Consider the following 26,178-nt stretch of genomic DNA (forward strand, 5'->3'; position numbering starts at 1 on the left):
TGCAAATCTTCAGGAAAGCATCACCACATTGAGTCAGAAGGAAACAGGATGAGGGAGGCAGGGGGAAGAGAAGGAGAGGGATGCTGGGAATTGGAGCTATTTCCTGCTTGGAGTCTGTTTTCTTCACGGGGTGGGAGACGAGGCAATATGGAAACAAGAAGCCAGAAGGGTGGCACTTCTCAGGGGGTGAGGGATGGCCTGGGTACATGGGTAAAGAGGCCAGGAAGCGAGGAGTTGTGGCCATGGTGGTGGCCCATGAGGTTGTGGTGTATGGGTGGGCTCTGTTGTAAGACAGTCTGAAGGCCCTTTTAACCCTCCAGGCTGATGGGCTGAGCTTGGGGTGTGCTAGGCAAGAATGGGGGGGGAGGGGAGGGGAAGCTGGACGCTAGGTGTGGTTTCAGTCATTGATTTTTTTCCAGCCTGAGGATGAAGTGTTTAGTCATGGTTGGTAGATAACAGGGCACTGAACAGGGACTAATCAGCCAAATGAGTGCAGTGGGGCGAAATTATACAGGACCATTACAAGTAACACAATACAAGAGCCATAGGAGATGCTCTGACTAGGTAAAACACTGGAGTCAGAGCCGCGAAGTTCTCAGAAGGCATGGAGGACCAAGGCTAATAACCCAACCCCCCCCCAAACCTTTAAGTTCATGATTCCACTGAATTTGAATGTGAAAAACCCAATGGACACACACACACACACACACACACACACACACACACACACACACACTCACACACATGCACACACATGCACATGTGTGCATACTTGAATTCAAACGCTAAGTAGCCTAGGTCGCTTTCTATTGTTATGGAGAAACATGTATATTTGGCTTACACATTGCTAAATTATATTCCAACACCAGGGAAAGCAAGACAGGAACTCAAGCAGGGAAGGAACATGGAGACAGGAACTCAAAAAGACCATGGAAGAGTGATGCTTACTGCCTGCACTCCATGGCTTGCTCACCTATCTTTCTTATACAACCCTGGACCGCTCGCTCAGGGGTGGTACTGCCTCCTCTCACACCAATCATCGATAAAGAAAATGTCACCATAGACTTGCCTATGAGCCAATCTGATGGAGGCATTTCTCAATCAACGTTCCCTCTTCAAAATGACTCTAGGTAGGCCAGGAATGGTGGTGAATTCCAGCACCTCTTGGGAGGAAGAGGCAGGTGGATCTCTGTGAGTTTGAGGCCAGCCTGGTGAGTTCCAGAACAGCCAGGGCTACACAGAGAAATCCTGTCTCAAAACTCAAACCACCACCACCACCACTGAAGAAAAGACTGAAGCTTAACTAAGCAGCACACTAAAAAAAAAAAAAAAAAAAAAAAAAAAAAAAAAAAAAAAAAAATTCCATTATTGTATTGGTACTACCAAGAAGAGGGCGGGCAGGGGGCAAAGCACTCCAAGAAACAGCCCTCCTTGGAAAAAAAATCTTCATTGTGAACTTGACCACAGACTGGCCAGTGACTGGGCAGAACAAGACTGAACGCATCCTGGAAAGTGCCTGTAATCGCTCTCATTATCCGGTGTTTAGCTTACCGTCCTGATGTGTTCTAGTCTGCAGACGTGGAAGTCAGAATAGAGGACTCAGCCAAGTCTGAGCTACGACTACAAATTCTTCTCTGTTACTTCTTACACTCAGATGCCTTAAGCTTAGCACCTTATAATTATTTCACCTTCAGACATCACCTTACCTAGTGTCACTGAATGGAGTGAGTACCAGAGCAGCAGGTGTCTCTCCTATGCCACACTGGCACTTAGAAGAGGCTTCCAATGCTGTTTTCCACCCCCCAAGAGGGTGTAGGTGGAAACACCTCCTATGCCCCCTAGAAAAGGAGTCAGGGCTCATGAGACAGCGAGTCTAGAGCTGCTGTCTTGTGGATACTACTGACTGTTCTTGCATGCCACAGGCACTAGGGCAACACAGTAGGGGCCAGGCAGTGGAGCAGGCATAGATCGGAGCCCCAGACATGTCTGTCCTCACACTGCCTGGGCTGCTGAAACTGGATGCAACTCTCATTAGGTGATGCTCAGCTAATTCCTCCCACACCACTGGCCACATGTGCAGTGTAGACCCTCACTAATACAGGATCACCAAGCCGTCTATAGACCGCAAATGCTTTGTGCTGAGGTTCCCAGGGCTCTGTGGCTTGTCATGTCCCCAGTCTAGACTGTGGCCACGCCCCTGGACTATTGCCCTTGCTTATCTTGACTGAGGCCCAGAGACACAAAACAAGAAGATTTAGACCTCTGGGTGAGACAATGCAGGCATAAGGCCCAAAGGCAGGGAGTGTAGACCCCTCCAATCCCAATCCAGAATCCTTTTCCTTTATAGTCTCTCAAGTGTCAATGAGCCAGCAACACAGACTCATCGCCAAAAGTATTTCAGGCAAAGAAAAGCTTGAAATTAAATATAAGGGGAAAATAGGATAATTGAAGAAAATAGACTTAAAATATAATTCAATCCAAGTTTGAACTTGGAGCCCTATCCAGGTTTCACCTACCTCCTCTGCTGAAAAAATCAAAGAACCAAAAAAAAAAAAAAAAAAAAAAAAAGGCCCAGTCTCTCTTTTCAAAGGCTGCATTATGGGTGTGGCAGAACCCAGGCAGTACCAAGCCACCCTGAATCAACCAGGCATAAGAAGCTGGATGCTCCAAGGTCACCCAGGGCAGGCCACAGCTTTGCCCAGGGCCCCTCTCTCCCCTAGGTGAGTCTACGTGCCTGCACACCCGTCCCTGTCTCATCCTAGGCTCCCTCCCCTCCTCCCTTCCTGGCCTCTGGCTTATTGTTGACCCACAAGTCACTTGCTACTATTAATAGTGCAGGTTTGTGAATAATTTACTGTTTCAAATACAAATTATTGGGAATTCAAGACTGCTCCCTGTAAGAACAGCATGCTGAGTCACTGGTGTTGCAACCCTCTTCCTTGAATTCCACGGAAGGGCACTTAAGCAGCAGCATGCGGGAAAAGTTGTTTGGGGGCCTGGCTGCACCCGGAGCAGGTGGTCTACATGCATGAGCATCAACCAGTTGGAAGACAGGGAGAGAAAATGGCCGAGAACTTCCTCCTGGACAACAGGAAGTCGGACTGCTAATCTTGGAATTGCTCTGAGTCCAATAATTGGCTAAGCAGAATAAACAGGCAGTTCCCCTGTCCTGTAGAAGTGATTCTCGCTTAGTTTAAGGAACAGAAAGCATACATTTAGTGACAGACGCAGGGGAGACAGGGGTCTTCCTCTCTGCTCAGGCTACTCTTGTCAGGGACGAGGACCGCCTGCAGCACATGGTATCTGTGCCTCCAAGCACAGCAGCAGCATGGTGGAGCTGTGGTTACTCAATCCTTCCCGGGTACCACACGCTCCGTAAGAACAGTAGCACCTGAGCCTCCTATCCTACAGTGTTTGATGATGGTTCCCATATTACAGATAAGGAAACTGAGGCTCAGGAGGCAACTCACACCAGATGTAGTACGTTACAGACAGGCCTTGTTTCCTACCTCAGATTCAGAAAGGGTAAAAGAAAGGGTAGCTTAAAAGAAAGCATAAAAGAAAGGGTAGCTGAATACAGAATGCCCATCAAATGGGGGTTGGTGGGCAAATTGGGTTTTCTCCTGTAACTTTCCTCTTCATCTACTGAAGCCTAACACATCCTCCAAACCCTCATGTCCATCCCTTTTTCTGTGGACCACTTCTCCCATCAGAGCCAAGGCCCTTCCTTTCACTCTGCAGGGCTCTCCATTGCAGGTGTGTGTGTGTGTGTGTGTGTGTGTGTGTGTGTGTGTGTGTGTGCGCGCGCGCGCGCGTGCGTGCGTGTCTGCTGCATGCTGCACTTGGCCCTCCCTCTGACTGTACACAGACTGTCATCGCCTTCATCCTAGGCTTTCAGAACAGACTCCACAGGAGTGGCTGGCCATCCCTCAGGCATGCTTAGCATTTCTTTCCCATTTAGCAGACCGCATCTCAGGTTTTGAGCTTCCCCCAAACCACAGACCAGGATTTGACATAAAGAGGGGGTTCCATGTGCATCCCTAAGATACAGCCTCCAGGCCCAAGAGGGTGTGCTGACACCTCAGCACCGTCACCACACAGCCAAGGGACTTTAGCATCTCTACAAACTTCTTTCTTCCTCTATAGAAATGGAGGGTGGTTGATGGCCACACTGAGTGTTAGGTGCACCTCCACCCATCAACACCTCTCACAGTGTTTTTAACTTCAGTGGACTCCGATGGTATTTCCAACCACATCTGTCCAAGAAACTCTGGGAATGTGGAAGCACAGGATGTGTCCAGGGTACTGTTGGTCTCTCTGAAAAGGTAGAAGGAACCACCAGCATTTAAGTCAGCGGCCAAGGCACTGCCAAGAGGAGTCAGGGTGCAGCCAGTAACCAGTGTCAGCTGCACAGTTCCCAGGATGACAGAAGCGCTCTGTGCCCCAGTGTTAGAGAACCTTTAATCCAACTCAGAACAACGCAAGAAGGATTAAAATGAGCCCCCCCCAAAATGTGGGGGTGACTGAGGTTTGTTCTGGCTCTTAGGGAGCCAGAAGTGAAGGCTGGCCCACCTTCAGGGACAAGAGAGGAGCAAGGATGATGCTGCCAGACTTGGGGCCAGGGCCTGCAGCCTGCTGAGAACTGGCTGGCACTCAGCCACCATATCCAGCCCAGACAACGGGCCTGTAGTTGCTAAGTTCCCCGATTCTTTTTATCCCCACGGAGACAGAAGTCCAGATTCCTATGCAAGAAGAGGCTCAGTTTTTTTGAAATGAAAGGAAACTGTAGAAAACGCCCTAGAGAGCAAACAGACCAAGAGCCCAGGCTGGGTTCCAGGCCAAGGATAGCATGTAGGACTTCTGGTGGTGGGAGTACCCAGAGGCAGAGGGTCAGAGGACTGGATAGGCGAGACCACGTGAATGCCATGCTAAGAAAACCGGGATGTTGTTGTTTTTCCAGAAAACGTAGGAGCCCAGGAAGGGGCCAGTCGACTCTGCTTCTGTGTAGAGGGGTGACGGGGAATCACCTTGCTCACTGTTCACTAGTGTTTCCTCCTTGTTCTCCCTTGATGGTTTGGTCTAAAAAGTCCACTCCTGTCTCACTGTGATAATAATCTTTGCTCTGTTTATATATAAAGGCATGAAAGCCAGTCCCCACCTCTCAGTTTAAACCTCTTTGTTTAAACATTAACAACAAGCCTTAGAAGCCTCAGGTGTAAGCGGGACAATGGAACAGCTTAAATTAAGTAATATTTAAGGTCCCTATAAAGTCCGACATCAAAAGAGCCTAAAATTGAAATTAGCCCTTTTCTTTCTCCCCATGCCCACCTCCCTCTTTCCCTCTCTCCCTCCCCTCCCCCCTCTCTCTTTCTTTTCTTGAGACAGAGTCTCACTATGTAGTCCAGGTTAGTCAGGAACCCACTCTGTAGACCAGGCTAGCCTTGAACTCACAGAGATCTGCATGCCTCTGCCTTCTGAGTGCTGAGACTAAAGGTGGGTACCACCATGCCCAGCTTACAAGTGAAGTAATTTTTAAAGGATTTATCGTTTTATTTTTATTTTACGTGTTTAGGTGTTTTTGCTGCACTCGTGATTAAGTGCCACAAGTGTGCCTGGTACCCACAGAGGACCAAAGAGGCCATTAGATCCCCTAGAACTGGCATTACAGATGATTGTGAACGGCCATGTAGATGCTGGGAATCGAACCTGGGTCCTCTGGAACAGCAGTTAATGCTCTTAACTGCCAATACATCTTTCCAGCCCCCAAACAATATTTTAACACTATCAGTTTTGCAGTTTTTTAAACTTTGCCTTAACTTTGTTTGCTTTTTTTCTTCCTTTTTCTCTTTCTTTTGAGGCACTGTCTTATATAGCCCAGGATAGCCTCAACTTTTGATCCTCCTGCCTCCTCTTCTTAAATGCTGACATCATAAGTGTGTGCCATCATGCCTGTGCCTGACTAGCCACTTCCCAGTGACCCCCATTAGACCCTCATTTTATGGAAAAAAAAAAGTCTGAGGCTCAGATAATTAACTGGCCAAATGAGAGCCTGTCTCAGAGCCACAGAGACTCGGCTCGATGGTGTAACCCTCCTCAGCACCCTGAGGGTAGTGGGCCTGTGTTCCCCGAGAACCAGCTGTGACCTCCAGAAGCAGGGAATCCTTCTGACCAGTGTGTGTGGGGTGGCGAATTAGAGGGTGTGCCCAGGAGAGGGCGGCCCTGGCTCACCTTACTCAGCAGGCCATCAGCTAAGTCTCCCTCTGGAAGAGACTTCATAGCATCTTGGTCAATCCCCAGTATGGCAGCCACCTTCTGTTTCTTCTCCCGGTGGAGGACGAAGCTGGTGGGCAGCTTGCCCAGCACTGTTACTCTCTGGAGGAAACTCCTATGGAATTGTGAGCGTGGATCAGAGGCTGGGCCTCTTCTTGCCTGCTCGCTGCGGTTTTCCTTCCCAACCTGGGAGAATCCGTCTGCCATCCTGCAGGGAATAACTCCCTGAAAGAGAGATTAAAAAGGCGCCTTGATGAAACGAACTGGAGCCCACCTGATGTTACCTGATGTTGACTTAGCCCAACATTTTTTGGTCGTCTGGGTGCACCTTGGTGCCCAGTATCTTTACATCTCCTCGTCCTTATCCTGTTGACAGTAAATATCCCTTGCCCGCCACTCCTGAAAATTCTGCAATTGATTTACTTCCTTACCATAAACAAATAAGAAATTGCAAACAAGCTGTCTGGTTTCCCACCATCGTGCCCAGCAAAAAGCCTTGTCAATCAGATCAGGGCCAGGGCTGGCATTTAGAAAAGCATGAAATTCACAGAGACAAGTACACACACACACACACACACACACACACACACACACACACACACACACACGCTTACAAACAGGCAGATACATGCAGAGTAAAGCAGGGCAGAGCCCTGCCTCCCACCGGCTGACCTTAGAATGTGATTTCCTTCTCCCACTTGAAGGCTGGCATTCAAAAATAAACTCAATATAAACCGGCCCCTTAAGAGTCTAGGACACATCTAGTTTTACCAGTAAAACTCATCCTGGAAAACAGCTCAGACAGTAAGTTCCCAGTCTGACTGGCTGGTGCTAGTTTCTGTACAGGGGGGAAAAGTATCCCAGCAGCCTGATCTTCCTGAAGTTCATGAAGATCACAGTCTGCTGCTGTCTGTGATCCAACCGACAGACAGCGAAGCTGGCAGGCCAGTTCACGCCTGAGCAAGGCTTCCAGGCAGGCGGCTCCCCAAACCAAGCTCCTTCGTGCTCAACCGCAGCCAATCCAGCCTCTCCATTCTCTCCTAGCGGCGTCGCATTTGCATACCCTCCCAGACCGCGCCAGGTGAGAGCCGCACCAGACCCCACCCACCTCCTTCCTCTAGGCGTTGAGGCTGCTTCTCCCTCCCCGGTCTGTCAGTCCAAGGTCTTATACGGTCCTGAAAAGCTGAGCAAATCTCCCAGAATGCCCCTCAACGCCTTGATTGCCCACCCGCTTTTCCGTGTCACGGAAATCCCCTTCTTTTTATGGCACATGCTCTCAGATGGTCCAGAATCTTCTTCCCTTGGTTTCTGCTACCACGTCAGGTTTTGTTTTGTTTTTTGTTTTTTGTTTTTTTTTAAATAAATGAAACAAGTATCGCTTCCCCTTCGCCTGCCTTTTGGAATTCTCTTTCCACGTCACTTTCACCTGCACCGAAGTCCCCATTTCTCCCACATACTTTTGTTTTCTGCCCTTGCTTCTGCTTTTGCTGGAATCTCTACCTCACAGTCCCTGTCCTCTGGTAGGGCGTTTCCTGGTAACAGTAAAGTTGCTCTGGGTCTCAGGATTCAAATGCCCCTTCATCGTTCTCACCGCGATGCCCACTCCTCTCAGTCCCTCCAGTACCGCAGATTCAAATGTTGTATCTGGGACTTTCTCTTGCTCCAAGATGGAAAGATACTTGCCAGGGATGAAGAGGAAAATCAGATCACTGAGTGACGGGAGGAACCCGGAGAAGGAAAGGCTTCTGAGCTCAGCTGCCTTCCCGGTAGATGCACAGAAGATCGGTGTGTTGTGTGAACAGAGCTTAAAGACACTGCGTGGCCCGGTTTCTAGTGGGTAAGCTTCCACAGCATGGGGCTACCGCACAGACACGGGCTCTGGCAGCTCCCATCTGACAGGCTGAGGAAAACAAGCTTTCCAGGCAGATACAGATCTCTAGATAATTGGACAATAGGTCAGCAAGACTGTTGAGTGTTCCTGAAGCACTGTGCTAGGCCACCAAGCGGGACCCATTTTATTCAGGTTTTCTTCCTTCCTCAGGAAATAAAAATTCTCATTCTTCATGACTCATATGCAAGGCGGGTTTGAAGATAGGAGCCGGCTTGCGTTCAATTCAGACTGTGGGGACCGGGCAGGCGAGATGGCTCAGCAGATGTAAGGGTCTGCCACCAAGCCACGAGAGCTGACATCTGTCCCTCTCCACCTCCCAGGACCCACATGGTAGAAAGAAAGAACCAATTACTCCCCCCTCCACACACACATATGCACATAATAAGTAAATAAATGTAATAGATTGTGAGGACCAATAACATGTTTAATGTCTGCTTACCAAAATATTCAAAATATTTCACTTATTTATAGTTTTGTATTGAGGTCAGGGAGCGAGGTGTGCACATAGAGGTCAGAGGACAAGTTTGAGTTTGGGTGTGTCTTTCCTCAGGTACCTTCCACCTTTTTTTTTTTAACAGTCTTTCATTCTCCGGGAACTTTGCCGGCTAGGTCAGGAGCTGGCCCGGAAGTTCCGGGCTTTTGGGCCCTACCTCCCATCTCACCATTGCTGGATCACAGGTGGCACCTAGCTTTGTGTAGCAGAATCTAAAATATATGGTGAGGCCTAGGCTGACTTCAGGGGCGATGGCTCAGTCAGTGACGTACTTGCCGCTCAAGCATGAGGACCTACGTTTGACTCCCCAGCACAGTGTGAAAGGCCAGATACAGTGTCCCATGCTAGTAATGTGGAGATATCGAAAGGAGGAACCCTGGGGCTTGCTGGCCAACCAGGCCAGCCTGCTCAGAGACCTCCAGGCCAGGAAGACACCTTGTCTAGAGAAATAAAGTGGACAAAAATCTAAGGAGCTATACCTGAGGCTGATCGCTGACGTCTATGCTCACATGAACACACACACACACACACACACACACACACACACACACACACACACACAAGGGCTTCAACCCAGAAGGAGCAAAGCAACAGGAGAAGATGTGTCTGCACCTGAAGGGAGTCACTTTTCACAGCCTAATGCTGGCAGGAATGCTGAAAAACTGCCCAACAATGAGAACATGCTAGAAGCCCAGAGAAATCATGTTTTTGTAACAAAATAAAACAAACAGACAAAAACAAAACAAAACAAAACAAAAAACACCACTGCATCTGGCCATCTGAAAAACGCTACAGTGTTTCCTAGCTACTGGGATTATCCCAGCACCCCTCAGAAAAAAGAAACCAACCCTTACTTACTTAACAGCAATGGCTCTGCCCTGTGCACAGCTTGAGGTCACTAATAGTGGAAAAAGCCAGGCTGAGAGCTCCAGCCAGTGGCAACAGGGCAAAAATGATCCTGGCTTAGACGCAAAAACTCTTAAGAAATGGGTCTGGAGAGATTGTCAAGCAGTTGAGAGTACACACTGCTTATAGGATCTGGGCTTGGTTGGTCCTGAGCAACTGTCTCTAATTCTAGCTCCAGGAAATCTAACGCCCTCTTCTGGTCTCCTCAGGTACCTGCACACACAGACACACAGACACACACACACACACACACACACACCCAGGCAGACGCACACGCACACACAGATACATACCTACAAGCATGAAGAACGCACATTCACATATAAAAAATATAAACTGTTTGTAAAAGAGAGGAAGTATGAGAAATGATTCAGTGTGGGCTGCGGTAGGAATGTTTATTCTCCAGGTCTGTATCCATCCAAGTGCACAGGATCACTAAGACTTTTCTGGATCTTCCTTATTCAGTGAACTGAGCCCAGAAATCAGCCTGGAGACGTGGTGTTTTGCTTCATTTTAACAGAAGATAGTCATCAAGGCTGTGAAGCTCTTGATTTGGCTTGGATAATATCTTATTATCAAATCTCTTTGTCTACTTCAGGAAAAAAAAAAAGAACTTTGTATTTTCATTCACAGCTCTTCTTGAATCCAGAATGCCTCTCAAGTCATGTGAGGCCAGGCTACGTTTATGTTGCTATCATCAGAGCAAGTGAGAGTGTGGGGAAAGCAGATCAGGAAGTGGAGAGTTTCTTATTTATATATTTAACGCTGTCTGGTAACTGCTGAACTGCTGCCCACCTCAGTTTCTGGGATGTCTGAGTCAGGAGAAAACACCTGGTTGACGGAATTCGTAGTTTTACCTCTTGGGCATTCAGAGGAAAGCCCCTCCCCCACCCACCCATTGTTGCTTATGAACCATGCAAATCCATCTGATTGCTTACTCAAAAGAGACCAACATGAGGATATAGTTGGAGATAAAAGTTTCCCTGTCATGGATTTATGCAAATATGGCCACTTGATCTATGACGGAGGGGGGAAAAAAAAGAGCCATTGAAGAAAAGATATTCAACAGGTGAGATGGAAAAGGTGTGAGCAACAGGTCTGTCATAGGACCGGAAGTCAGATTTTAAAAGACCGATTGGACATGGCTCACAGATCTCAGTGAAAAACGTAAAACCTAAAGCATGTAGAAGGAAAGGCAGGGTAAGCCCTTGTGACTTTGGGTTAAACAAAGAGTTCTTAGAAGTGACAATCCAACAGCCATGATGTCATTCATTGTAAAAGGGGCATGATGCCCAGCAGGTGTGTGTGTGTACACAGGAAAAAAGTCTCAGGAGAAACCAAGTGTGACAGCACCTCCTTGACCTTGGTCTTCTTCCTTCTAGAAGTGTGAGGCTTACTTCTGTGGGTTAGCTGGCCCAGCCTGTGCTGTTCTGTAGAAGGCCAGGAAGCATGGTGCTCCTCTGTGGAAGGACTCACTTGTGTTTGCCAGAGCTGGACCAAAGTGTCCTAGTGGCTTTGCCCTTTACTTTACCCTTGCCACCAACCAATTGATCATCGGTTGCCCCTACACAGACTTCAATCTTCTAGGCAGCATCTTCGGTCCCCAGAGGATCCCATTCCCTCCACCATCTCTCTTCAGAAGACTTAGTGAGCACTCTGTCAACAGGACTCTTGAAGCCCATGTGCCTCAGAGTCCCTGACAGAGACATCAGCTTTGGGTATAGGAAGAGGCAGGTGCCTCTCCTAGGATTTGCATATTGAACCTCATGGGTTAGCAGCAGGGGCCCCAGTATGCTGATACTGAGAGGGAGTGTGGAGCCCTGAAGAGGTGACACTACTGGGAGGTAGGTCATTTAGTCTTGGGAGCCACTGCCCTTTGCTGGAATTATGACATTCTCATGGTGTCATGGGTTGTTTATCACACATGGATTTTCACAAAAGAGCAAGCCTGGCTTCTCTCTATACTCTGGCTTTGTGTCCTACCTTGAGACTGTCATGATGCTATCTGCCACAGAGTGCTCAATCAGAGAATAAGGACAAATATGAAGGAATTTTATGTTTTGGACCTTCCAGAACTAGAATTTAACAAGCCCACTTTCTTTAGGAATTATCCAGCTTCAAGTACTGTGTCACGGTGATTTGAAATGGACCATTCAAGTGCTCTAATTAAGAATGTAGTAAAATTTTCTTCCATTAAAAATTTATAAATTCTTTTATAAAATTTATAAAAAATTAAAAATTCTTCCACTAAAAATTTCTTCCATACTTTTCCTTGGGACGTCACTAAACTAAGATGGGCCACAACGGCTGCCCAGGAATACTGTGTTCTTCCTGAGAGTGATATCAACCTCTTAAAAACAGTTCTGGAGGCCTCACCAGAAGGACAGACACGCAGCTCTCGCCTCTACCATTCAGAGAACACTGTGTTTGTTGTTGACACAGGACTGAGAAAAATCAAGCGCCAAGGAAAGAGTGGCTTTTCCCACACAGGCTTACCAGAGCATAGACTCTACAACTGATGCCAAGAAAAAAAAAACCATGTGGCTTTTGGGCAACTCCTCCATTGATAAGGGTGACCAAGGTCAGCCCATTCACACCAGTCAGCCTACATTATCAACCTGCTCGTGAGCTATAACCAGGACAGTGTGTAACGACAGGTACCAACTGGGATAGCTTTAGTTCCTAACCTTACTGTAAAATAACCTGAAAATTTTCTTGGATCAGGTCTGTGTCTCGGTGCCTAAGCTTCTTGGGGGTCACAAGCTCATCTGCAGAACTGTAGGGTTCCTGCACTGTCTTCATATAACATGTCTTCATGTAACTCTTATGTCAGCAAGGGCAACATGACACTTGATGCCCTAGTCAATGAAAGGCTATCAACAAAGTCCTATTAACAAATGATGTGTAGGCTGTTTCCATCCTCTCTAACGCAGCATCCATCATAGTCATTTCTCAATGCATTTCCCCTATCACCATGGCAACCCCCATCAATCATAAGTAACTAGTACAACAGAATCCACAGGGAGAAAAAGGAGGCCCTTGTCTCCAGTTTATGTGGCTTCATTTCAAATAATGACCTTGTCTCTCGGTTTATTCTGGCCATATTATAATCCCAGATAGCCATTTGCTGACATCAGAAGGCTTCAAGGACTTTTGGGCTCTTGGCATGAAGGACTGCTAACATTTGTTTCCTCTTTAATGTTCAATTAACAGCAAGATTGCACAAAGCCTCAACTCCCCGGCTCAGTCTCTGCCTGGCATTAAGTGAGACAAAAACAGTCAAGGAAGACAATGCTGACTGGCACAAGGCATCCAAAGGCCAGAGGGAAGCATGGGAGTGGTACACCGTTCAGCCCCACCTATGACTTTGTGTCCAGGTCAGCTCATATCACTTCTTTTGATTAGTTATTTCTAGAAGCTTCTACAACCAAAATATCTATTTTAACTCCCTCAGATTAATGGAGATAAGCTAGTTAGAGATACACTGAGGCTTGGCTGAAACTACTTAGGACTTATAATAGCTTTCCGCCGTGAGCTGGAGACAGTAATTCTTCATACAAATGCATAAATAATACCGCTGTCTGTACTCACAGGTCTACTGATAACCTGGTAAGTGGGTTTCACCTTTCCCCATTTAAAGTCTTAAGTCAAGTCTCTCAGGGAAGTAGAGAGCATCTGTGGTCAGCTGTGGGACATCGCTGACCCCCTGCACTGACTTTGGTGCCACAAGGCAGAGTTAAATACTCACGTGCCAGGATATTTATTAGCTAAGCAGTCATAGGAGGAGAATTTACATTGAATCATGAAAAGTGGAAAGATGGTGAGACAGTTTAGAAAGAAGAGATTTCCAGATAAAAGCTGGTTGAAAAATCAAAGCCAGTGATGTCAGGGAAAAGGACAAAGACCTTCAAGACTTCCCTAGATTCAGACAAATATCATCTGCTTTCTTTCATTTGTGCTTCCTGGAATACACACACACACACACACACACACACACACACACACACACACACAGTGTGTGTGTGTGTGTGTGTGTGTGTGTGTGTGTAAGTTGTTAATAAACACATGGCATGACTGTAGATGCGAAGCTGTCCAGCGGAACAAACATGATTGATGAGGGAGCAGTGTGGCTATGAGCGGACTAGGCTCAAAGTGCAGCATATATCTGTATAGAAATGTCCAATTCCAACCTACTACTATGTCCAGTGAGGACACAGCAGGAGGCAACATTACAAAGTTAAACATGAAAAGCGCACCATACAAATATGAGAAAACCAGTAAACATTGACAGACTGTGGTTTTTAAAGTAAGAATTTAAAGACTTGACAATCTGGGGGATTATTCAAGAAAAACAGCTGATTCTGAGTAAGGAGAATGAGTTTTGTGAGTTTTGATGTTACTTGTTTATCCATTATGGTAATTTTACTCATATTTCGTTATTCAGCTCTGCTGTAGCTTTGTAATTTAATAACATAGACTCATAGTTTAAAAAACAAAACAAACAAAAAACCCCAAAAACTCAGCATCTTGGCAGGCCAGGGCAAACAAAGGGGACTTGGATTCCTCCAAAGTGTCACCTGCCAGAACTTCACCCGCTGCACCATCCCCACCCTTCCAGGTCTGGAACCTCACCTGTTACACCACTGCATACTCCCAGGCCTGGTTCCTGCCACCCAGCGCCTGTGCCAGTCTTGCCTGGTGAGTTCCTCCAGACCCAAGCCTGCCCACACCATCTCCATATTCCTGGGCCTAGGCCTGGGTGTACAGCTTGTGCACTGGCCTTGCTTCCCCCTCATTAAGGCTTTTTTATTTTTATTTTTAAGTAGATGGAGACCATCAGAGAAATCCACACCTGGTCAAAACTGCAGAGAACCGTTGCCTGTGGGATGCTCAGGCGTCTCCAACATAATCCTTATACCTAAGGCTCAGGCAACGTCGCAGAAGACGGTGTAGAAAAACAGTAAGAGTCAGAAGACCTGGGTGACTGCTGGGAGATAAACATCTTTTGGACATGACAGCGAAGCTGCGCCCATGAAGTCTCAACAATACGGCCACTGAAGGAAGACCTGCACAACAACACCAACAGGAATGCCCGTGTGGATGGGGAAACCTCACAAGGCCCTAGCCCTTGATGAGGAGCTGCAGGCAACCAATGCCTGTCAGAAGAAAGAAGGCCAATCAGTCTTCTCTATGGTCAAGCCCTCTGATCAATTTCATTATCCCCAGTGGGCCCCTAAGCAGACATATGAACAACACTAAATGGGCTCAGCGGGTTGTATGTAAACACACACACACACACACACACACACACACACACACACACACACACACACTTAAAGATGAGGTCATGAGTCAGAAGTGGAGTAGGGGACACAAAGAGGAGTTGGAGGGGGGGGAGGGGAGGGGGGAGGGGAGGGGGGAGGGGAAAGACTCATGCATGAAATTCTCACAAATTATTAAAAACAAAACAAAACAAAACAAAACCCAACCAACCAAAAAATTTGTCATAGACATGCCACTATTTGATGTTCCCTTCCTAAAAGATTTTCCTTGAGGAGATTTTTTAAAAAACAATTACAAATAATTGTGTAATTTCATAGCTGCTCAGACAAATGGGAAATAAGACAAATAACATTTATTACCAAAGAGCAAGAAAAGAAAGGTCAGGGGATGGGGTGTCCACAAACACTTTAATAAGCATCTACCTATTTCTGGACTTGAAAGTCCGTGCCTATGTGAGTCGAGCCTATAACCAAGGCTGAGGAGATCCAAGGAGGCTCCAAGTTCTCAAGGCTCAAGGCTCAGCACAGGCAGGAGAAGATGGAGTCTGAACTCTCAGGATCCTGGATGCTCCTAAAGACATGAGCCAAGCTACAGCAGAGTTTCTTGGCAACAGCTGGAAAACTTCCTGATTCCTGCTGAGATAGAAATCTGTCCAGTGATTAGCTAATAAACAATTAAGCCTCATGAACAAAGACATCTGTAGTCATACACAGCAAAGAACAATTTTACAGAATTAGTTCAGAAAAGTCACTAAACAAGCAAGAAATAGCTGTCATAGCAAGCAGTAGCAGAAACAAATGTTTTGATAATGGGGACTATAAAGCACAACACTGATGTAATAAATGGGGCAGAATCAATAAAGAAAAAGGCCTGACTCTACTGAATGAAAAAGTATGTCCCTTACCACAGAAGCAGGGAGATGCGGAGATGTCCAAGAAACCCTCTACATGAGAAACAAAGATTCTACAAGGAGATAGAAATAAAATAAGTGAATATAATGGGTCAAGAATTAGGCAGGCCTCAGACTGCTCTGTGGCAACATGTGGTAAAAATCAAGAATGTGGGTAAAAGGAGGAAGGGAAGAACCATCCCATAAACAGGAAGGGAGCAGAGATGCTCTCAGGTGCACTGGACTACAGAAAGCTTACAAGTGCACACCTGTCCTGAAATTGCACTGCAGTTGATGCTGGGGAAGTTGAGACCCCTTTCTGCAGATGAGTGCTATCTGATCGCTGCTTCACACCAGGTGCAATACTTCAAAAGGATAAAAGACCTAGGTGCAAACACTGAGCCGGCAGAACTCAGAGCAGAAAGCTAGAGGGAAGTCTCATGGCTTTGGATTTGGCAATGGATGCGATACTGAAAACACTGGCAAAAAAACAAAACAAAACAAACAAAAACAAACAGATAAATCAAATTACATTAAAACCTAAATTCCTCACATCAAAGGTGCTGCAGAGAAAGGGAAATGACAGCAGAAAGAGAGAGAATACTTTCAAAGCATGTGTCTGATATGAAATTGAATTATAGGGCAAACACAGAATTCTGCAGCTCAACAAGGATGGCAACCCCCAATTTAAAATGAGCAAAGAGTCTCAAGAATTGTTTCCCCAAGAAAGCCCTAAAAATGGTTGGTAAAAACATTTAAAGAGGAGGACCATCTCTGTTCATAGGGAAATGCAAATCAAAGCCACAGTAAGATGTCACAGCCATCAGGGTGGCTGGAATTAAAAAATTAGAGCTTAGCTGTTGGCAAGGACGTGGATGGATTAGAATACTTGTGTGTCACTAATGGGGACGAGAAATGGCACAACCCCTCTGGAAACTCATAGGGCAACTCTTCCCCCAAACTAAGTACAACTGCAGGCTAATCTAACATTTGACTTCTGGGGACATCATTGAAATGGAAGTAGAGGCTCAAAGAGTTATTCATAGGACCACATACACTCATGGTGACATTGGTTACATCAGCTAAAAGGTGGACGCAGTCATGACTATCAACAGTCAAATGAATAAACAAAATGTGACGTGCACCTTGGATGGACTTCTATGCAGCTTTGGAAGGAAAGGGGGTTCTGACATACGCTACAGCCTAGAAGACATCCTGCTAAATGGAGTTAACCAGTCAGCAAAGATCAAATGCTTTATGGTTTCTTTTAGATGAAGGCCACAGAGTAGACCTGCCGCTGCTAAGGCCGTGGGGACTGAGAACACGAATCCTGTGCTAGTGAGTATGGATGACCAGTTCTGCATGAGCAGTTTCTGGAGAAAGATGGCAATGAGAGTTTCGCAAAAGCAGAAATGCACTTAACGCCACACGACCGTCCACTGTCTGAGATGATGAATGCTATCTTGATGCTTACATCCATGACAGGAAAAGATAGGCGATATCTAGACTCTAGCAAGAGAGCGCACAGGTCAGGAGACGGAAGAGGAGCCAGGCCTGCCCGCTTGGATCTCTAACCCCAGCACTGAAAGGGCTGAGGTGGGAAGACCACTGGGAGCAGTCAGCCAGCCTGGGCTTTAGGGTAAGTTCCAAGGCTAGCCCAGATTACAAAGGGAGACCGTGCCTCAGAAAACCAGACCCAGATCCCAGCAAACCCAATGAGAACAATTGAGGGCAAAGAGGCCAGAACCCAAACACCAATAAAGACTCGAAATGTCAGCGGGTTGAAGTTCTCTGTGACTCCTGAGGTTGCCCGGATGGTCTGTTCTCTGTAAGGGCTGTGGAGATGTATCATTCAAATGAGAATGTTTATGAGCCGTCAGACGACGGATAATCACATGGGGAACAGACTGCTAGAGACTCGAAGGGTGATGGCAATGGTCCCAGGAGGGTCACATAACACCTTCCAGTCCTCAACAGGAGACAGAAGTATCCCCAACATAAAGGTCATGGTCAGTCTTATCAAGTGCTCATAAGCAATGAGGCCCAACCATGACAAAGATAGCTTTAAAATGCCTAGAATAGAAATTCCATTTGTATGTCAATGAAATTCATTAAGAAGTAAACATGAGCTGGGCATGGTGACGCATGCCTGTAATCCCAGCACTCGGAAGGCAGAGGCAAGGCAGATTGCTGTGAGTTTGAGGCCAGCCTAGTCTACTAAGTGAATCCAGGACAGCCAAGGCTACACAGAGAAACCCTATCTCAAAAAAAAAAAAAAAAAAAAAAAAAAAAAAAGAAGTAAACATGTACTACATAGCCTAAGTAACTAGGAAATTAAAGAAAATAATAAAAAAATCAACAATCGAGACATTCACAGACATGTTTGCTGATCTAAACTAGGAGGGACAAAACGATATGCACACAGGGGTCAGAAAGAGAGACCCATCTCCAGAGGCTTACGCTGTAAAACCTTTGGCCATCAACTTAAAACCGGAGTTAAGCAGACGATGTCCCAGAAGACAGTGAAGGAAACTAGCTCAAAAGCAGCTAGACCATCTATAAAGGAAACCATCATAAACTGCACAGCTGTTAGTTCTGTCTCTCCAGAAAATGCTGGGCTGGGTCTTTTAAACTTCCAGAAGCATATGATTCAGAAATATGTATAATTCATGCACACATGTATGTATTCTGTCACAAACACCAGAGAAACAGAGAAAATAAGCCCAGGCTATGCCCAGACTCTAAACATGGAAGTACCTGTAATGTTTGCTGATTTTTTTTTCTAGAAAGTGTGATAGACAAAGTGGTCCTCAAAGGGTTGAAACTTCCTGTCTCCTATCACTTATAGTCCATCCCTTTGACCCTTAACCTTCTGCCCAAGCTGCTACAAGCACCCAAGACTTCTGGATCCCTAAGGCCTGAGGTTAGGATGTCCTTTCTCTACCCAAGACCTACTTTTAGGTGGTCTCTGCCCTATGAGCTCTCCGCCCCAGCCCAGGACGGCTTATTTTATTGCTGGAGACAAAAATGAAAGACGAGCAACTAGGGGGAAAGAAAAATGCTCAACCCATTCAGAAAAATGTAATTCTAGGCCATCATGTCACTTTGCTCCGTATATCAAAATAAATTCCAATAAACTAAGATAGTAAGCATAATAAAGGAACTAGGGGAAAAGATGAAGTCATACGCATGAGGGACTTTTGTGGGACAGTACGGCAAACTTCTGGTAATAACTTGAAACTTCAAAATTAGAAACTGCACATTTGAAGAGGCAATCTTCAAAAGAAAAAAATAGAAATGCTTAATCAACATTTAAAGAACTCTATCTCTAGGCACCGATAGCGTGCAAAGTAAGTTGTAACAATAACTTGGCCACCCTACAGACACCCCTACCACAACTGATAATTTGACAAGGACTAGGATAAAGGCCCCGTGTTCAAGAGATTGTGAGAATGCAGCCTTTGCATATTGCAAATAACAGTAGAATCTTATATAAGTGTTGTCGTTAAAACGTCCTAAGCTGTGCCCATTGACCCAATACGTCATCAGAAGGAGCAATGGAAGGGACGCTCTCCATATGCCTCATTTATAGGAAAGGAAAATCAGCCAAGAGCGGCATCAGTAACAGCTGGAATTTGGCTAAGTAAACTACAATATGGGTAGGTAATAAGACCTGTGGCCTTGAAAAAGTAGCTTAGAGAAAGACGATTTAATACCAGAAAGTGTCCGTGAACAATGTGACAAGGATGCACAAAAGTATAGGAGTAGCTGTCTCTAGCTGGTAAGGTTGCATTGAACTTTCCTTTGCTTTGTTGGGGCAGGGTCTTCCGTTAAGCTGAGTGGGTAGCCTTACACCAGAGGTTCTCAAGAAGTGGGTCATGACCCCCCCACAGAGGTTACATACCAAATATTTATATGATTCATAGCAGTAGAAAAATTACACTTGTGAAGTGGCAACAAAAATAATGTTCTGGTGGCTGCGGAGGTCACCACAGCATGAGGGTCATGGCATTAGGAAGGTTGAGAAGCACGGCTTTAAACTCTCTAAGTATCCCAGGCTGGTCTTGAACTCGCCTCCTGCCTGCCTCAGCCTCTTCAGAGATAGGGTCAGTCACTTATATACCATGTCTCACCAGTGTTTTAATGTTAGCTTTTCTTTCAGGCTCCCATAATTTGAACAAGGACAGCGCTTTCCCCCAGCACACCTGTAAGCAGAGAAAACCTTGCCTTCTTTCTCTCTGCAGAGCGGGTCTCAGCCAGCTTGCCTCCACTGAACCTGTGTTCACATTCATGGACACACACACACACACACACACACACACACACACACACACACACACACACTCTCACACATGACAGAACCCTCAGTTCCCTCTCATCCTCACTTACCCCTTCAACCTGCTTCCAAAGAGTGAGAGGTCCTGCGTCCTTTGCTGGAAGAAGTGTTTTTTGTGTAGCCCTTCCACTCCCCCCACCTGAAGGCTGCTGCCTGGCCCAGGATTCCTCAGAAAAGTGGGAGGGGAAGTCAGCTTGCCCCAGGGGGAAGGTGGTTTTACAGACATTCTTTCCCAAAAATGACAGGTCTTCTAGGACCATAATGAGTCTGGCGGGCCAGATGGCGCGCGCCTTTAATCCCAGCACTCGGGAGACAGAGGCAGGTGGATCTCTGTGAGTTTGAGGCCAGCCAGGTGTACAAAGTGAGTCCAGAACAGCCAAGACTACAAAAAAAAAAAAAAAAAAAAAAAAGGAAATGACCTTTATAAACATCACACTTTCTGTTACATTATTAGTTGCCAAACAAAGTGTCTCTAATTAAAGTAAGAGGCCACTTTAGAAAGAAATTTTTATTAAAAACCACCAAAGCCTTTTAAAAAAAGGATTGCTGGGGATTGACCCCAGGAAGTCTCTCATATGCTAAGCACAGAATTTGTCACACAGCCACGCCCTAATCTATTCTATTCTGTTCTATTCTACAGGCTGGCTTGCAGCTCCTAGATTCAACTGATTCTCCTATCTCAGCCTCCCCATGAGCTGTAGGTGTGAACTGTCGGTCAAAAGACAAACATATTCAAAAGCCATCACTTAAAAAAAAGTCGGGCTGGGCAGTGGTGGTGCACACCTTTAGTCCCAGCACTTGGGAGGCAGAGGCAGGTGGATCTCTGAGTTCAAACCTTTCTAAAACGCTCCTTGACATGTCCTGAGGGGCACATCTCATTTTAAGTCCTACTATGTGCGGTTTTTATGAACAGTTAGCATTACGCAGATTTACAGCACAGGCTATTAACATTTTATATGGCAGATGGGGAGAAACGAGATGCCGCCCTGATTCTACAGATTTCTACCAGACCAGACACTGAGACCTCAGGAGGCGCTAAGGCATCTTCAGAGAATAGTTTGAACTATTCCAACACTAAACGATACCTGACCACAAAATAAATGGATTTCCTGTTGTGATGTGAAAGAAAATGTGATGATATTTGGCAGGCCAGGTTGTCTGCCCTGGGCTACTAAATGTGCCGATGAGAAAAGACAGACATTTCTAAGAGGAAACGTCCCTACCCTTTATTCACATTTCTTCTCTGTAGCATGCATTTTAGTCTTGATTAAAGTGCTGGGGACGGGGTGATTGGAAGTTACAGATTTCTTCAACATTCTAGGCACAATTTCTAAGATCTCATTCCTCAAGATATTTATTGTCCTTAGAAAGCAAATGTTGTTATTCTGAGCGCATTGCCCAGACGCGGATATCTGAGGTGTCCCGGTAACTTCACTTCAGTCTTTACGTCCTGAGACACTTCAGCTCCTTCTCCATCTTCCCCCACTCCCTAAGCACCCAGACTCCAGTCAGGCCAAAGAGTGGGAAGTCTCACAATTTGCATCACCTGTCTTGCTGACTTTTGACTGTCCCAAGGCCACTACAATGTCCTAGTCCTCAGATTTCTCGAACAGACTCAAAAGCAATGCAGGTTAACAGTGTCTCCAAAGTGACCGATAAGAGCAACCTCTGGAGATACCCCCGACATCTGCCAATGCCTTTCCAAGGTCTTACTTGCTGTGGCCTGTTAATGAAGGCACAGACTCCTGATGGTCCATATCACTGAGTGACAAGTGTCTTCCTTCACTGGAGAGAGAAAAATCTCCATGATTCCCACAAACATGAGGATCCTTAACTGCACTGATTCCTGTGTGCCAGCTCTGCTCAGCCGTGTGCTGGTGCTCAGCGAGCGCTGTTACGAGAGCCACAGACAAGGTGGAGACATTGCTAGAGGTGATCCAAACAGCACTGCTCCCTCCTGAAATCTCTTTCTTCCACAGGAAGCAGAAGGGGCAATTAGTTGTGTGAGCCCTGTCATTCCCCAAATAGGTCTAGACTCAGCACCGCCATCCCTTGCTGTGACTCTGAGAAGGTTACTGTCCCTCGCCTCCCTGTTTTCACCCACCTGACAGCTGTGAGAATATGTCAGACCCCTCAGTGTCCTTAATGTTGTGTCATAGAGTTGGGACCCTCTGAACAGTAGTGACAGTGTGTCAGGTCTCTTCATCAAAGCCCAAGGAAAGATGAGCTCAAGGGGAAAACAAGTGCGTTATCTGGCAAGTCCTATACCTATTCTAATGAGACCCGGGATGCAGCAGTAGCTGAGGAAAACGCCATGCTTCCTGAAAGCTCTTGGGTTCTAGAAGCTACTTGTGTTTTTCTGATCATTTATATATACCCACACAGGAGTGCGCTTCCAGCTCTGTGAGGCAGCCTGGAATGCTTTGATGGTTGAGATGTACAAGCCCTGGACTGTCTCCTCACTGCTCACATGACAGCGTCACATCCCCTCACTGCTCACATGACAGCGTCACATCCCCTCACTGCTCACATGACAGCGTCACATGACAGTGCCTTTGCCAGCTGCTTTGCTGACCATTCCTTCCTCCGAGTAACCTGTTCTACTTATTCCACGTGACCCAAAGAGTAGCCATTGCCCTGCTTCCCTCTAGGTGCCCCCTCCAGGGCACTCCCTAGGGTGGCTGCTGTCTGAGGCCTCACCTTGCCATCACATGTCAGCTGACTGCGGATCCAGCCCTGCCCTGCCCTGTAGAATGAACTGGGATCATAAATTCTTTCCCCGTGAAAGTGAGCCTGTAAAACTGTCTCTGCTAGGATCTTGCTGAGTCAACAGTGTAGAATTCCACAGCACAGTGGAATCTGGATGTGATCTTTCTTTCTTTCTTTGCCTCTTTCTTTCTTTCTTTCTCTCTTTCTTTCTTTCTTTCTTTCTTTCTTCCTTCCTTCCTTCCTTCCTTCCTTTCTTTCTTTCTTTCTCTGGTCCCAGGTATGTTTGGGGGCCCACTACTAAGGAGTAAGTAGCTTTTTCTTGGGGTGTGTCTAGATGGAGAAATAAACACAGGGAGCTTGTCAAGTGTCCTCTTAAGCCTCATTTCCAGCTGTTTTTGTTTTTCTGACTAATCTAAAGTGATGTGTATTTAAGTTAACCTTTGAAAGGCAGCTTTTGGGTCCTAACAAAGAAATCTAAACACTGATTTAACCTGGGGTTTTTGTTTTATTTTGTTTTGTTTGTTTTTTAGTTTATTGATCTTTAAATACCTGGAGCCAAATTGACAGCATTCCTAAACTTCTGATGTGTCAACTGGAGTGGTGGTGCACGCCTTTAATCCCAGCACTCATGAAGTAGAGATAGGTGGATCTCAGTGAGTTCAAGGCCAGCCTGATCTACAGAGTGAGTCCAGGACAGCAAGGACTACAAGAGAAAACAAACAAACAAACAAGCAAAAAAAAAAAAACCAAACAAACCAAAAACCCGTCTAATGTGCTATTTCCATTAGATGAGTTACTTAAGAGACATGGACATTATAGCATTGATGATTAGACCCAAAACTCCTCCAAAGAACACCTGCCCAGTGCAGTGATGGCCTTTGAGGATAGAAAGATGACCAGTTAAACACACATTCATGCATACACATACAACATACACATCACATGCACAATACACACAACCACACATGCTACATTGCCACCTCCCAAATATCACCCATACAACACAAAGACCAATACACATGTACATATATATTGCATGCATTCACACACATACTACCCCACACATATACAAACACTCATGTACAGACACATATCCACTACATATACCCCATAAGCATATTATATACATCGCACATACATATATACTATACTCCTACACAACTGCCACAAACCCTACATATACAGATACATGCAGGTAAGCACACAAACACACACACACACACACACACACACACACACACACACAAACCACACACCCCATACGCACAGTACAAACACCATACTCCCATACTCACACTTATACCACATTCCCACACTCCCCCACATTATACACACACACACACCACAGACCAAATATACACACAGCCATACAGAGACACACATACACTACATAGATCACATATAAACCCCGCACACCTCACGTTCCTTCTTCTGCACACGGTAGGCTATAGTTTTTTCATAATAAGTCTGAGTCTGCATGGACAAAATAACAGGGTAACCAATCTCTTACTCACTTCTGTTTTGAGACCCTACCACCTGGCACAAAATGCCAGCATTGTGTGGTGAGGGAGCCTTTGCCATTACACATGACTAGCATTCCCAGAGCGAAACTATCCACCGACATCTTCTCAGATTGATTTGGGAGAAGAGAAACCCTCTGCAGGGCTGACTAGATAAACCAGGTAACCAGCTGCCTTCTCCAAGTCCATTCACTCCAAAACCAAATAAACTCCTGCCCAGTTACTAAAGTGAACAAAGTAGCTCATTGTTGCCTTTGAGTTCAGTGTGACAACAGAGCTTTATGAAAGAGTGGCGAGAGCTTCGTGGTGCATTCTTTCAAAAAGGCTTGCATGTCTGTCCAATCCTGGATCGGGTTCTCTGGACTAGACGATGGTGAGGAAAAAAAGATACGTACTCCACCTCCACAGAGCCTACGTCTTAGTAATGAAGACAGCATCCTTTATTAAACCACGAAGTTAGCACGAACATAGAAAAGTATATGCTGCTTTAAGAGAACCTAAGAAAGCATAGTGAACAGAAGAACTGGCCCGGCTGAGGACACTGTTAGCATTAAGAGAAAAGGAGGGCAGCTGAGGGCTAGAGTGGGGGGTGGTTCAGTGGTAGAGTGTGTGCTTGGCATGCCAGAGGCACTGGGTTCAAACCCCAGCACCAACATAACAAAAAAAGTACAGCAAATGAAGTTCAGAAATCAAGACTTGTTAGCAACAAAGGTGTTTTGTAAGCAACTCAGCTTATTCTTTCAAACAATGGCCTCAGTAGTGGGGTGGAGGGACGCCCGGCTTAGCCACATAGGTAGAGAAGATCAGTGCACACTGACTTACAGCTATCACCATGATCCGTGTCTGCCTTCTCTAGCCAACTAATCATTGCATTGGATTGGCAATATTATTGACCTATCAGATCCATAACAGTTGATTCATAGATTCTGTCTGCTGGATGTCTTATCGACATACTTCAAGAGGTGACAGGTTGGATGGATGACTTGAAGTCACTCACATGCCAGTTCCCAGAACCCATGTTATCTGTCAGTGCAAGGGATGCCTCTGTGAGGTGAGCAGGGCTAAGGCCCTCAGATGGGTAGATTAGATCGAATTCTCTGTGTGCACTGATGTCTACACAGGAGCCCATCTTCAAGGGAGGCAGGAGGTCAGAGGGAGGAAAGGGCACTTCAGTGAGCAGGAATGATGACATCAGGGCCAAGGAACGCTGCAGCCCCGGGGAGCTGCCAGAGGGAAGGAAGGAATTTTCCTCTGGAGAATCTGGAAAACAGTCTCACTGATAGACGTCTTTATTTTGAAGGAGCTTTAAGACTCGGTTTTGATTTCCAAAACCATCATGTACAAACACTGAGTGCTATTTAGTTCCAGTAGCAACAGAAAAGGATGCCATCCCCAGCCTTTGTGCACACACACCTCGCCACCACTCCTGAACACTAAGGCCCTTGAAAGTACCTTTATGATAGCTTCTTCTTCTTCCTCCTCTTCCTCTTCTTCTTCTTCTTCTTCTTCTTCTTCTTCTTCTTCTTCTTCTTCTTCTTCTTATTCTTATTCTTTTGGTCTTTCGAGACATGGTTTCTCTGTGTAGCCATGGCTATCCTAACTCGCTCTGTAGTCCCCCATGCCCAGCGATCGGCACTTCTTCTGATTGCTGGGTTTTCTTCTGAACTCTATGAAAGCAAACGCTCTTTCCTCCTCTCCACTTTGACCGCAATGTCTAACCCCGGTAAACTATACTGGTAGCACTCATTTCTGGTATAATGAGAACGGCATGTGCAGACAAACTGCTGCTGCTCTGCCACGTTTCTCCCCTGGGAACTTTGGAATTAACTTTTCTGTTGTAGCTGCTGTGTCACAACAAGCACAGTGTAGACATACTAATCA

General features: G+C 46.0%; 1 protein-coding gene across 5 annotated transcripts in view; it reads right to left on the reverse strand.

Moving 5' to 3' along the window:
- MAB21L3 (mab-21 like 3) overlaps positions 1-25,879 on the reverse strand; it is a 40,785-nt gene extending 14,906 nt beyond the window's left edge. Inside the window, exons 1-2 of one of the 5 annotated variants that reach the window (XM_084757566.1) lie at positions 25,750-25,879; positions 6,229-6,495 (exon numbers count right to left, since the gene is read on the reverse strand). In XM_084757566.1, the coding sequence (XP_084613692.1) occupies positions 6,229-6,477 (249 nt within the window). In that variant the 5' untranslated portion in view covers positions 6,478-6,495; positions 25,750-25,879. Of the gene's footprint in view, positions 1-6,228; positions 6,496-6,701; positions 6,852-6,942; positions 7,280-7,378; positions 7,438-25,749 lie in introns of those variants that run through there. The other 4 variants (XM_084757567.1, XM_084757565.1, XM_084757564.1 and 1 more) reach the window with 4 other exon arrangements.
- Positions 25,880-26,178: the final 299 nt, after the last annotated feature.

The sequence above is a fragment of the Acomys minous genome (assembly GCF_964271855.1).
Source record: "Acomys minous genome assembly, chromosome: 14".
NCBI lineage: Eukaryota > Metazoa > Chordata > Mammalia > Rodentia > Muridae > Acomys > Acomys minous.